The sequence below is a fragment of the Ursus americanus genome, chromosome 14 (genome assembly GCF_024610735.1).
Source record: "Ursus americanus isolate L20-20 chromosome 14, mUrsAme1.1.p, whole genome shotgun sequence".
Taxonomy (NCBI): domain Eukaryota; kingdom Metazoa; phylum Chordata; class Mammalia; order Carnivora; family Ursidae; genus Ursus; species Ursus americanus.
In genome coordinates, this window is record NC_142140.1 from 62,138,009 (window position 1) to 62,150,956 (window position 12,948).

The 12,948-nt window shown below is 54.6% G+C and overlaps 1 protein-coding gene and 1 long non-coding RNA gene across 3 annotated transcripts in view; one reads left to right on the plus strand and one right to left on the minus strand.

The window, feature by feature from the left end:
* LOC123792186 (uncharacterized) overlaps window positions 1–12,948 on the minus strand; it is a 120,977-nt gene that overhangs the window by 28,223 nt on the left and 79,806 nt on the right. The gene's annotated exons all lie outside the window — the stretch shown is intronic.
* Window positions 185–8,185, plus strand: ALOX15 (arachidonate 15-lipoxygenase). Its single transcript, XM_045797412.2, has 14 exons — window positions 185–439; window positions 1,698–1,902; window positions 2,161–2,242; window positions 2,342–2,464; window positions 2,626–2,729; window positions 2,895–3,055; window positions 3,293–3,436; window positions 4,402–4,611; window positions 5,575–5,661; window positions 5,767–5,936; window positions 6,077–6,198; window positions 6,751–6,851; window positions 6,973–7,140; window positions 7,251–8,185. The coding sequence occupies exons 1-14, from the start codon at window positions 305–307 to the stop codon at window positions 7,428–7,430; spliced, it is 1,992 nt and encodes a 663-aa protein (XP_045653368.1). The 5' UTR covers window positions 185–304; the 3' UTR covers window positions 7,431–8,185.

Consider the following 12,948-nt stretch of genomic DNA (forward strand, 5'->3'; position numbering starts at 1 on the left):
CTCCATCTGTCTGCTGGGCCAGGCGTCCATTCCTGCTTCTGCACGGTTTCTGCCCCAATCCTCCCTCATCGGCTTCCCCCTTCCCTCCTTCTCCTCCCACCGGGAGAACGCTGTGCATCCCGGGGCCCCCGCCAGGCCCGCCTTCTTGGGCTCCGCCACGGGCGGGATCGGTCGGAGACCCGGAGACCCGGGAGGCACCACACCCGCGGACCCGCTGGGCCTCCGAGGGGCGGGGTCCCGGGCTCGGTTATTTAGCGCGTCCGCTCTTCCTCCTCCTCAGACGCAGAGTTCGTCTTCGGGCAGCATGGGTCTCTACCGCATCCGCGTGTCCACCGGCTCCTCGCTGTGCGCGGGCTCCAACAACCAGGTGCAGCTGTGGCTGGTGGGCCAGCACGGTGAGGCGGCGATCGGGACGCGCCTGAGGCCGGCGCGAGGCCAGGTGAGCCGCGGGGCGCGTGGGAGCCTCCGGCCCGGACGCCAAGCACGGTGCGCGCTCGGGACGTGTTCCTGCGCTCGGCCTCCTCGGAGCGGACCCGCTACTCGCGGGCCCTGCATCGCGCGGGCCGTCAGTCCTCCTGTGCCCTCTATTCTCAAAAGCTGCCCTTTCAAGCCTTCTCCGCGGTTGCTAGGTGTCCGACCCGCAGGCTTTCTCGCCCGCACCGCGTGGGGATGGGGGCGCCGGCGGAAGGATCGGGGGAAGAAGCCCGGAGATGAGAACACCGAAGTTTCGGCCCACTTCCTCGCTCCCGTTGCATCCACCCACTCCTCGCCCCGGCTCCGACCCCCCAACTCTCGCCGCCTGTCCGGGTCTCTCCAAGCCCGCCAGATGCGGCTGTCTGTCCCACGGACGCTTCCCAGCCCTCCCCTCGCGCCCCCCACCTCCCGCGGTCGCCCGCGCCTCCCCCTCTCCGCCTCTACCCGGGAACCAGGCGCGGTCCTTTCTGTCTCCTGGACCCCTCGGGCCTCCGCACCCCGAGCTCCGTCCTCTGTCCGCCCCCCCCGCCCCGCCCACCGCGGCCCCTCGAACCTGGTCACCCTCACCCTCTCCACCGCCTCGCCGCTTCCGCGCGGCCCTACCCAGCCCTTCTGCGGCCTGAGCGATTTCTCCCAAACATTCCCAGCTTCAAACGTGCCCCGCGTGTTCTCAGGACAAATCCCAAGCCCCTGGCTTATCTTCGAGACTTCACGATGTGGTCGCGCGCCTGTCCGCCTGTCTCCCCTGCGCCCCAGCTCCCTGTGCTCCTGCCCGGCACGCCTCCCCGCCTTTCCCTCTCCCACGCCGCCCGGCCGAGCGCTGCCTCCAGAAGGGGTCCCTAGACAGCCAGTCCTGCGGGAGGCTTGCTCTGGCCGTGGGCTGTCCGCGCGCAGCCTGGGGGGCGCGGGTGAGGGCGCTGCGACCGCAGCCTGGGGCCTACTCAGCCCCGCGTCTCCCCGCGCACCCGTGCGCTCCCTCCAGGCGCGGCGCTCGGCACAGACAAGATCTAAAGGGAGGAAAAAGTGAAGGAAGGAGTGCACCTCCCCATGTTCCCTCCGCCGCCTCACGACGACGCACCTGCCCCGTGCGCGCCCCCTTCTCCTGGCTCCTTCCGCGTGCCTTTCCCAGAAGCTCACGGAAGGCGTCCCGCGGGAGCGCGGCTCAGTCCAAGGGCCCAGTGCCGCGCGCCCCGCGGATGCTGAGCCCCTTCTGTCGCCCGCAGGAGACGGAGTTCAAGGTGGACGTGCAGGAGTACCTGGGCCCGCTGCTGTTCGTGAAACTGCACAAACGGCACTTCCTTCAGGACGACGCCTGGTTCTGCAACTGGATCTGGGTGCAGGGCCCCGGGGCCAGTGGGGACGAGTTCAGGTTCCCCTGCTACCGCTGGGTGGAGGGCAGCGGCATTCTGAGCCTCCCCGAGGGCACCGGTGAGCGCGGGGCTGGGAGTGGGAGGAGGCCTGGTGGGGGGAGCGGAGCCAGGAGGCGGGGCTGGAAGCGGGGGTGGGGGTGGGGGTTGGAGGTGAGGGAGGATGTGGAAGAGGCAGTTTGGCCTGGAGGATGGAGGAGGGGGTGATGCTGAAGGGTCAGGGCCAGCGGGAAAGGCGGGCTGCGGAGGCGCCCTGGGCGGGACCGGGAGAGGCATTCAGGAGAGGCCTCGCTGCCCGTGCCTTCCTCCCCACATCTAGGCCGGACCGTGGGAGACGACCCTCAAGGCCTGTTCAAGCAACACAGGGAGCAGGAGCTGGAAGAGAGGAGGAAGCTCTACCGGTCAGCCCCGGACCCCTCCCGACCCCAACCGCCCGGCGACCGGCCAGGCGCTCCTGACCCTTTCCTAGTACCCACATCTGCTTTCACTTCTCTGCACAGATGGGGTAACTGGAAGGATGGGCTAATTCTCAATATGGCCGGGGCCAAGATCAGTGACCTCCCCGTAGACGAGCGTTTTCTGGAAGACAAGAAAATTGATTTTGAGGCTTCGCTGGCCAAGGGGTGAGAACAAGGGGGGCCGGGCATTAGGGGGGTGTTCTGGTGCAGGGGAGGCTGCAGGGCTTAGGACTGCATGGGGCTGGGCCAGCCTGGGGTGGGTGCTTGTGGTTATCAGTGGGATTCTCAGCGTAACTCTCAAACTCTCGGCTTCTCTTTCCCCGAAGGCTGGCAGACCTAGCCATCAAAGACTCTTTGAATGTTCTGACTTGCTGGAATGATCTGGATGACTTCAACCGGATTTTCTGGTGTGGCCAGAGCAAATTGGCCGGTCAGTAGCCCACCCCAGTGCTTCTCCCAGGATCCTTACCCCCAGACCCCACCCGATCCAGGGAACCAGGGCCGGGAGACCAGAGGCCTGGGTGCCTCTAGGAGGCTGGGGTCAGGCGGGGATGGGATCCGACCCCATAGCGTCCTCTACAACTGCCATCCCCAGAGAAGGTGCGGGACTCCTGGAAAGAGGACGCCTTGTTTGGGTACCAGTTTCTCAACGGCACGAACCCCGTGCTTCTGAGGCGCTCTGCGAGTCTTCCTTCCCGCCTGGTGTTCCCTCCGGGGATGGAGGAGCTGAAGGACCAGCTGGAGCAGGAGCTGCAGGTGCTGAACGAGGCGCGCAGTGCGACGGGGGCGGGGTCCACTGGGGGCCCAGCTGCCCGCTGGTCGGCAGGAAGGGATTTGACAGGAGACATCGGGGGTGGTCATGAGAAACGCAGCTACGTGCCTTCCTCCCAGAGTGAGACCAGTGAACTGGGGGGGGGGGAGGGAGACGGGGTGATGGAGACAGGGTCGAAATGATAGCAGCCCTCGCCCTCTAACCACCGCCCCCCCATGCAGACAAGCACGCTGTTCGAGGCGGACTTCTCGCTCCTGGACGGGGTCAAGGCCAATGTCATCCTGTGCAGCCAGCAGCACCTGGCTGCCCCTCTGGTCATGCTCAAACTGCAGCCTGATGGGAAACTCTTGCCCATGGTCATCCAGGTGAGTTCTGTTCCCCAGTGGTTGCACTCCCACTCAGCACCCCCACCCCGCTTCACTGAGTCCCCACTCGGTGCAGAGGCCTAAGGCACCGGGGAGGAAATGGGAAAGGAGGAACGCTGGGGTCTGGCTGGAGAGACGGGCCGGGCGAATCTCAAGAATGTCCAGGGCGAATCTCAAGAATGTCCAGGACGGAGGAAGTCCCTGAGGACGGAGCAGTCTGGGAGGGCCCTCTGGAGGCGGCGTGAGCCTTGGAGGAGGCTCAGGACTTAGATCTTCAGCAGACAGCCATCCTGGGGCGCTGGGGAACAGTGTGAGGGAGGGGGCCACACGGTACGGGCTGCGGGGGCCCGAACACAGGAAGCTGGGGAAGGCTGCTGTGATGGGCACCTGCCTTCAGGACGGGCCGAGAAGGGGGACGCTGGATCCTGGGATTAGGGTGGTGGGTTCAGCGACTGTCCAAAGCACAGGTGATGGGCTCCGATGTGGGGAACAGCTGTGGGGTGCCGAGGAAAATTAAACTGGCCTGGGGTCAGGGAGAGAGGAAAAGGGGGAGTCAGGCAAGGCTTCTGTAGAAATGCAACAAAGAAAGAGGAAAATCAGGAGGCCAACTTTGAGGTAATGGGGGAATATCCAGATTGTGACGTGTGGCCGGTGACAGCTGAGCACGCGGGCATAGCCAGCCGCATGGAGGCAGTGTGGCAAGAGTGTGGGACGGAGGAAGTAGAGGGTTTGAATCTTGCCCACGCTGCAGGGACCGAAGGGGAAGTGAGGTCGCAGTGGGGGAGCAGTTTCTGCAACAGGCATCTTGCGCGGGGCGGCTGGGCTGAGCGGGTTGGGGAGGCAGGCGAAGAGCAGAGGCTGCAGGGACCAGCCATCACCAGGTGGGCAAAGCTAAGCCGACTGGGAGGGGTGAGGGGATCTGTGGGCGCCTGGCACTCATCCCCACTCTCTGCTCCCCGCTCCAGCTCCAGCTGCCACGTGTGGGATCCCCCCCGCCGCCGCTCTTCCTGCCCACGGATCCCCCGATGGCCTGGCTCCTGGCCAAGTGCTGGGTCCGCAGCGCTGACTTCCAGATGCACGAGCTGCAGTCTCACCTGCTGCGGGGACACCTGATGGCGGAGGTCATCACTGTGGCCACCATGAGGTGCCTTCCGTCCATACACCCCATCTTCAAGGTAGCTCCTTACTCCCTTCGCTCCGGCCTGCCCCTCTCCCTGCCCCATGGCACGGCCCGGTGTCCGGAGGCACCCTCCCTGGGGACTCAGGGTGGGGACAGCCAGCCCCGAAAGACAAGCGAGCCGGGGGTGGCAGACCGGCTGCTGTGCCATCCGAACAGGCCAGCATGTCCTCCCAAGGAGGCGAAAATGAGTCCTCGGCGGGGTGAGGCGTGAGAAGTCTTACCCTTTTTACGTATAAAGCACAGATGTATGTACGCTGTATAAACAGTACACACAAGTGAACGAGGATTCCCACGAGACAGGACCATCCACATAGCATGAAGTATTTTTCTAGTATTTTTCTGAAGAGTCCTAAACTAGTAATCCACACACCAGTTGGGGGTACTCAGGACAACAGTAGCAGCCGGGCTCATTACAGACGATGGGCACGGAGTAGCCGCCCACTCACTTGTTTTCTTGGGGCCCTCCCGTGGGGCAAGAGCCATTCTAGATGCTGGTGTGAAGCAAGACAGGCGAGGTCCTGATCTTTGGGGATTTTCATATCCATTAAGGGCTAACAGGCGATAACGACTGTATGGGAGCCTATCAGCTGTGATAAGTGCAATGCAGAGAATCAGGGCAGGTGATGTGAGAGTGAGTTAAACTGGGTGGTCAGGGAAGGCTCCTTTGAGAATGAGACTACAAGGAGCCAGCCGTGAGATGGTTAAGGCAGAGGGACCAGCTAGTGCCAAGGTCCTGTGGCAGGAAGAAGCTTGGCCTGTTTGAAGGACAGAAAGAAGGTGAGTGGAATGGACAAAGGGGAGAGGGTAGGAGATGAAGTTCCAGAGGCAGGCAAGTTTGACCGTGCATTCTCAGTGGGGGGCCACTATCCACACCCCCCTCGCCCTCGTCCCCCACCGAAGGAAGGGACTCTCCCGGGCTCTTTTCTGACTCTGCCCTTCCCCGCTCTTGTCCCTGCAGCTTATCATTCCCCACCTGCGCTATACCTTGGAAATTAACGTCCGGGCCAGGAACGGGCTTGTCTCTGACATGGGAATTTTCGACCAGGTATGAGGGGAGCAGGGGCATCCCAGGGCCCCCCTCCCTCTGGCTCTGGCCCGTGGGATCGGGGCGGGCTGATCTGCCTGACCCTGCCTGGCCTTCGCTCCTCAGGTGGTGAGCACAGGTGGCGGGGGCCACGTGGAGCTGCTCCAGCGAGCGGGCGCCTTCCTCACCTATCGCTCCTTCTGCCCCCCTGATGACCTGGCCGACCGGGGGCTCCTGGGAGTCAAGGCTTCCTTCTACGCCCAAGATGCCCTGCGGCTGTGGGAAATCCTGGCTCGGTGAGGAGGGGGAAGGCAGGGCGGAGGCTGGGACGGGAGGTCTGTGTCTCGGCTGGGGGGCCAGGGGGTGAGGAGGAGGAGGGGGAGCCCCGGGCCGGGAGGCTGCCAGCGAGCTTCCGCTGTGCGGGCCCCCGGGACAGCTACGTGCAGGTCATGGTGCAGCTCCACTACAAGACGGACGAGGCCGTGAGAGATGATTCGGAGCTTCAGTCCTGGTGTCGAGAGATCACTGAGGTCGGGCTGCGCGGGGCCCAGGACCGGGGTAAGATTAGCCCCCGCCCCCCGGGACCTTTCATACGAGATAGTTCCCCTGGGAACCTCTCCAGAATCCTCTCTAACTTCTGCGCAATCTTCCAGAAGCATTTCCAACCCTATGAGAATGCCCAAAGGCCTTCCCAGATTCCTTGCCTAGCCGCTAGACACAGAGCCCCATACTATGCCCTAAGAGAACCCCTCTAGGTCCCAGACGCAGTGGGACCACTGCTTGCTCGTAAATGTTTAAAAACCAGCTCCCTGAAACACAAAAACCAAAACCCTAAATTGTAGCATTTGCCCATTTCCACGGTGTAAATAGTCCCACTGTGGTTACCAGGGTGACGTCAGCCAGCTTGCTACAGACCTGAATGGTAACTGACTGGCTCTGTGGGCCAGCGGAGCCACACCAGTGCCCCACTGGGTGGGCCTGTCCCAGCCGATCCCCCACCCCCATTCCGACTCAGTCTGCGGTCGGCGCCCACGTATTCTGAGAGTGCTCGGCGTCCCTGCTGACGCCTGTCCTTTCCCGGCTCTGCTAACTCCCCGGAACCCCTTGCAGGCTTCCCCAACTCCTTACAGACCCGGGACCAGATGTGCCACTTTGTCACCATGTGCATATTCACCTGTACCGGCCAGCATTCCTCCACCCACCTGGGCCAGGTACTCACTATGGGGGCAGCTGGGAATTTGCACCCACAGTGGCGGCCGGCGCTGGGTGCAGCTGCGCTAAGGGCTTTCCATGCGTCGCAGGCACTGACTCGAGATATGTGCCCCTCCCTAGCTGGACTGGTACTCTTGGGTCCCTAACGCGCCCTGCACCATGAGGATGCCCCCGCCGACCACCAAGGACGTGACACTGAAGACACTGATGGCGACACTGCCCAACTTCCATCAGGCTTCCCTGCAGATGTCCATTGTCTGGCAGCTGGGCCGACGCCAGCCTCTGATGGTGCGGGTGGGGCGCCCCGGGGGCTCCCAGGAAGGGGCTGCTGCAGCCAGGCCTGTGGCTCTCCTCGCTGAGGGTCCCAGGCTCTGAGCTGCCTTTCTCTCTCCACCCAGGTGGCTCTGGGCCAGCACCAGGAGGAGTATTTCTCAGGTCCTGGACCCAAGGCCGTGCTGCAGAAGTTCAGGGAGGAGCTGACTGTCCTCCAGAAGGAAATTGAGACCCGGAATGCAAAGCTGGACATGCCCTATGAGTACCTGCTGCCCAGCCTGGTGGAAAACAGCGTGGCCATCTGAGCGCGCCTTCCACCCGAGCCATGCGCCACCCCTTGGTGCCTGCAGTCCCACCGCCCGCAGTCCCCACCCTGCAAACAGTCCCCTTTCCATGGTCTGAGCCCACACTGGATTCATTTTACTCTGGCCTCTCTTCCCTCTGCCTCCCTCATCAGTCGGGTCTCCCCCGGGGCAGATAACAGCCACGTGTATATAAACTGCTTCAAGAGTGGGACAGGGTGTCCATACATGTTACCCCACACCCTTTATGAGCCAAACATGATTCTGAAACAAAATCGAGTTTAATGGCAACAAAAAGATATTTAGACAATGAAAGAAAAGAAGTTAGAACAAACTATCCCAAAGCAAATACTGGCCAAAGAACGTAGCACATCTTCCTAACTGGACGGGTCCTGAAGCCAGACCCAGCCCGACGCAAACCATTCACACGGCAATTCTCAAGATGTTTGTCTCCTGGCTCACTTAGAAAGTGATAAATGGAAGAAAACCGGGAGCGGGGGGGGGGGGGAGGGCATATCTATAACCCGATTGCAGTTCCCCAGCTGGAAAGGTCCAAATTAAAATAATTAGCTAGAGGTGTGCCTGGGCGTCTGCCTTCAGCTCAGGTCGTGATCCCAGGGTCCTGGGATCGAGCCCCGCATCGGGCTCCCTGCTCAGCGGGGAGTCTGCTTCTCCCTCTGCCTCTGCACCCCCCCCCCCCGCTCGTGCTCTCTCTCTCTCAAATAAATAAATGCATAAATAAAATCCTTTTATTTTTATTTATTTATTTATTTTTTTTGAGTTGTGCACAGAATCTTCTATTAGTTTCTAACTTACAGGCCTCATCAGTGCCCCGGTAGTATTGTTAAGAGACCATTTTCCCTTGCTTAGAACTAAATGAGACATTTTTTCAATTGCAAGTCATTTCTCACCTGTGGCCCCCGAGTGACAGGATACATTTCACTCCGCATCGTTTGCCTTATAAAATACGAGGTGTCCTGCGCGCTTTTTTGCCAAACTTCAAAGCAGCTTGAAAACCCTTCTTAAGCAAAAAAAGCCTATTCAGGGACCAAACAGGATCTTGACAGAACTCATGTTCAAACGGTCACGATTCGCAGCTGTTTTATCAAATGCACATGTATTCTGAGAGACCTGCCAGCTATCTAAAGCCGAGAATTACACGGTCATCACTCAAGTACTATTAATTTACCAACCACTGCATGCCATTTTCAAGTTCTAAAATGACCACACTAGAGTAATTTTTAAAGAGATCTTCTCTTTTCATCCTGTTCATTTCATCAACTTCAAACAGTCATCTTTCAATATCCCCTCTCATCAGGTAGTTTTTGGACTGACACTTAGCAAAACCTCCAAAACCATTTTCAAACTAAAAGCAAAGCTTACGAGCGCCTGGTGGCTCAGTCGGTGAAGCGTCTGCCTTCAGCTCAAGTCTTGATCCCAGGGTCCTGGGATCGAGTCCCACATCCGGCTCCCTACTCAATGGGGAGTCTGCTTCTCCCTCTTCCCCTTCCCCCTGGTCATGATCTCTCTCTCTCTCTCTCTTGCTCTATCTCAAATAAACAAATAAAATCCTAAATAAAATAAAATAAAAACAAAGCTCACCCTACACTCCAGTCCAAAATGCGTCCTTCCTCTCATTAGGTGAGTACTTGCCATTGCACCGTTTCGAACTTTGGGTTTAATCTCCAGTGCAGTAATGTTCCCTCTTCACCCAACCTTGCTCTTTAAAGATCAAAATTCCTATTGGAAGTGGATTTCTAGTTCTTAAGTGACAGTAAACAACTTGTAGATTGTCTTCTCCTACAATCTAGATACTATTAACTCTACCATTAAGTAAAATAATGTTATTGGATGCCTCACCTTTTAAGGTTATTTCAATATTTATAAATGTAACAACACATTCCAATAACTGGGGACAAAAATGTGTCAATGTATCAACAAGTTTACTCCATAGTGATACAATACAAATTTTCTATGCAACACATTGACTTTGTATTATAGAATTTTTTAAAAGATTTTTTATTTATTTATTTGACAGAGATAGACAGCCAGCGAGAGAGGGAACACAAGCAGGGGGAGTGGGAGAGGAAGAAGCAGGCTCCCAGCAGAGGAGCCTGATGTGGGGCTCGATCCCAGAACGCCGGGATCACGCCCTGAGCCGAAGGCAGACGCTCAACCGCTGTGCCACCCAGGCGCCCCTAAAAATAATTCTAAAAAAAAGATTTTATTTATTTATTTGACAGAGAACAGGAGAAAAAGCAAGAGAGAGCACAAGCAGGGGGAGCAGCAGAGGGGGAAGGAGAAACAGGCTCACCACTGAGCAGGGAGCCTGATGCGGGACTCGATCCCAGGACCCTGGGATCATGACCAGAGCCAAAGGCAGATACTTAACCAACTGAGCCACCCAGCTGCCCCAGCAATAAAATCTTGAAAAACAAAAACAAAAACAAAAAAACTTCCTTATTTTAATGAGTGACAACAAAGGAATCAATAAAATCCAACTTTTGTATCTGATGAAAATTTTGGAAAAATAAACTTAGAAGTTTCATTTCTTAATATGACCGTCTGTGGGTATTGAAATTACTTCATTTTGTGGATATTTTAAAGCAGAAATTCACGGTACATACCAGCCCAAACCATTTCCTTTCCAAGATGAACAAAGTTGCTTCTTGCCTCGGATTGTTTAATTTGGCAAAAGACCTATGGGTGATGCTTGGTCTGATGCTTAAAGCAAGAATAGGAAATATACATTGAGAGGTGGGGTAGAGTTCAGTACGGGGATGTGGCGAGAGCATGTGGCACGGTCTCGGCAGCAGAAATAATGCCGCTGGGGAGGCTGGGGAGTGGGGCAGCGGGAGCAGTGGGGGCTGGAAGAGAGGCGCTGGGAAGGGTGGTCTCATGAACATGGTGCCAGGAAATTAGGCTTGACCTTTAGGAAACAGCTACTGAAAGATTTTAAGTAATGATAGGACGGGCTCTTGGAAGTCAAACACAGAGGCACCCCCCTCTCCTTGGGGGACACCCCCTTCTCCTTGGGGACCACACCCTCTCTCTTTGGGAGCCACCCCCTTCACTCTCATTATGGGTTCCTTGTCAGATACTTTCATTTTGCTGGTTTTCTCCTCACTCCCTGACAGAGAAAACTTCAAATCCCATTGCTTTTTGGAAATGAATCTTTTTATTGTTTTTATTTAAGTAAGCCCCACGTGGGGCTTGAATTCGTGGCCCCAAGATCAAGAGTTGCATGCAGGTGCCCCTGACACAGGGTTTTTACAGACAGGCTTGTGGGGAGAAAACCATGGCACATGGTCTGGATGTTCTCTAACGCCCCTTAAATTCCAGTGAAGTCACAGAATAAAAAGTAAGGTCACAGTGACACAGTGACATTTAGGCGCACCTTTCTGGTCCATATGGTAATTCCATGTTTAATTTTTTGCAGAGCTGCCGGAATGTTTGCCACGATGGCCATGTAGATTGCACACCACCAGCAAGGTATGACCGTTCCAATTCCTCCACACCCTCGCCAACATGTTTTTTCCTTTTCTTTTCTTAAGATTTTTTTTAGTTATTTATTTGAGAGAGAGAGCCAGAGAGAGAGAGAGAGTGAGAGGGTGCACAAGCAGGGGTAGGGGCAGAGGGAGAGGGAGAAGCAGACTCCACACTGAGCAGGGAGCCTGATGCGGGGCTCGATCCCAGGACCCCGAGATCACGCCCTGAGCCGAAGGCAGACGCTTAATGACTGAGCCACCCAGGCGCCCCCTCTCTGAGTGCTTTTAAGCTTTTGTTTCTATTACTCTTTCCATAATCTGACTATGAGGATCCTTAGTTTTATTGAGCTCTTCTTGAGACGTCCTGGGATTTTTTCATAGTCTTTTGCTTATTTTTTTTTATTCCATCTTTTATTTTATTTTTTTATACATTTACCAATAGTTAATTTGTATTCTGTATTGGAGAAATCCAATATCTGAAATCCCTGGCTAAATATGCAGTCGTTCTATCCGCTGGTGTTCACTCATAGTGCTTTTTGTTCCTTTTGGGTTAGATGATTTCTGATTATGAACTCTTTTACCTGGTGGGAATTAGCTCCAAGGGCCTAAACCAGGGTTGCTCTTCCCTACAGATAATTTGCAGTTTTCTTATGTCCGGAGTCCGAGGGGATGGATGCTGCTCACCTGAGACCACTTTTGCCCTCTGAGAGACCAGCTCAATGCCCCGGTCTAGTATGGAGCCCTAGGCTTAACATCTAGGTTCCAGCTCTAGAATAGCCATTTGGTCCATGAAAAGTCTCCTTGGTTGTTTGCTTACTCGACTCATACACATGTCAGCTTCCACAACAGTACTTCAGGATTTCCCTACCTTTCTGAACCAAGAAAAATGTCGACAGTATGTTTGTTTTATTGTAGTTGGAAAGTCCTTCCCAGTACCTGGAAGTATACAAGTGGTACTTTTTATGTTTTCTTCTAATAATTTATAGTTTGCTTTCATGCTTTATTTTTTATTTGCATGGAGTTTATTTTGGGGTATGGTGTGAGGTAGGGATCTAACCTTAAGAAAATATTGGGTACTGAACAATCCCGAGTCCTCTTATTACATGGCTCATCCTTTCTCCATAAACTTGAAGTTTCTCCATCATAGTCTAGGCTTCTCTCTATATATTTTTGTTTTTTTCTGTTCTGTTCTGTTTTGCTGATCTGTCTTCTTCTTATTGTGCCAATACCATTCTAGATTTCTTACATATAATGGTTTTATCCTATATTTTGATATACATTTTTTTTCAAAATGTCTTTGGAAATTCTTATGGGCCTTCTCTTCCATATACTCTTTATAATCAGTTTATATGTAATCCTTTCAAATCCACTTTACTGTAGCAACTCTACGTCAGTTATGGTTATGGATGTAAAATATTACATGCTTTGTATTCCATTTGCTAATGACCCTATTCTGCCTTCTTTTCCCCACTGTAAATTCTGGGCATCCTAGGCCAGATTTACTAATGGAATTTCAATGCTTGGCCTTGAAACTCTAGGCTCTTCTAACCACTGGTACAAGAAATCTCTGCACGATAAGAGAAAATGTTGCTTCTTCTCCTGCAGCTGCAGAGAAAAGTAGGTGGCATTCTGCCTGGTAAAACTATTCGTACAGATATTCTTCTCAATTAAGTAGTCTTGTAATTCACCAGAACTTAGACATTTTTGCTACCTAAGGAAGTATTCCTTCACCTCTAGGAAGTCTATAATTCTGATCGGCTGATTTTAATTAATAATGTGTTGTTCTGACAAAAAATTTAAATGGACATTTTTGTTTTTCAAAAAGTATAAATGCTTGTGAATTTCCTTTGTTTATGCCGAAAGGATCATTGGCACTTCCTCCTTCTCCCCCATGCATAAATATAAAGTAATAATTCTTCTAGATTTTTTATTGAAGCAAAAATTTTTAAAAATTTTGTCTTTTCTAAATAAACCAGTGGTGCTGTGATGTGGGGAGTCTCCCTGCTTCTACCAACCTGTCCCTAACCAGCAAG

What these genes read in the sequence shown, in the direction of transcription:
- ALOX15 (XM_045797412.2), top strand. Translation starts at nt 305, where the DNA reads ATGGGTCTCTACCGCATCCGCGTGTCCACCGGCTCCTCGCTGTGCGCG. An exon ending in GAGCCTCCCCGAGGGCACCG is followed by an intron (nt 1,903 to 2,160) that starts GTGAGCGCGGGG and finishes CCCCACATCTAG; the next exon opens with GCCGGACCGTGGGAGACGAC. An exon ending in CCTCCACCCACCTGGGCCAG is followed by an intron (nt 6,852 to 6,972) that starts GTACTCACTATG and finishes GCCCCTCCCTAG; the next exon opens with CTGGACTGGTACTCTTGGGT.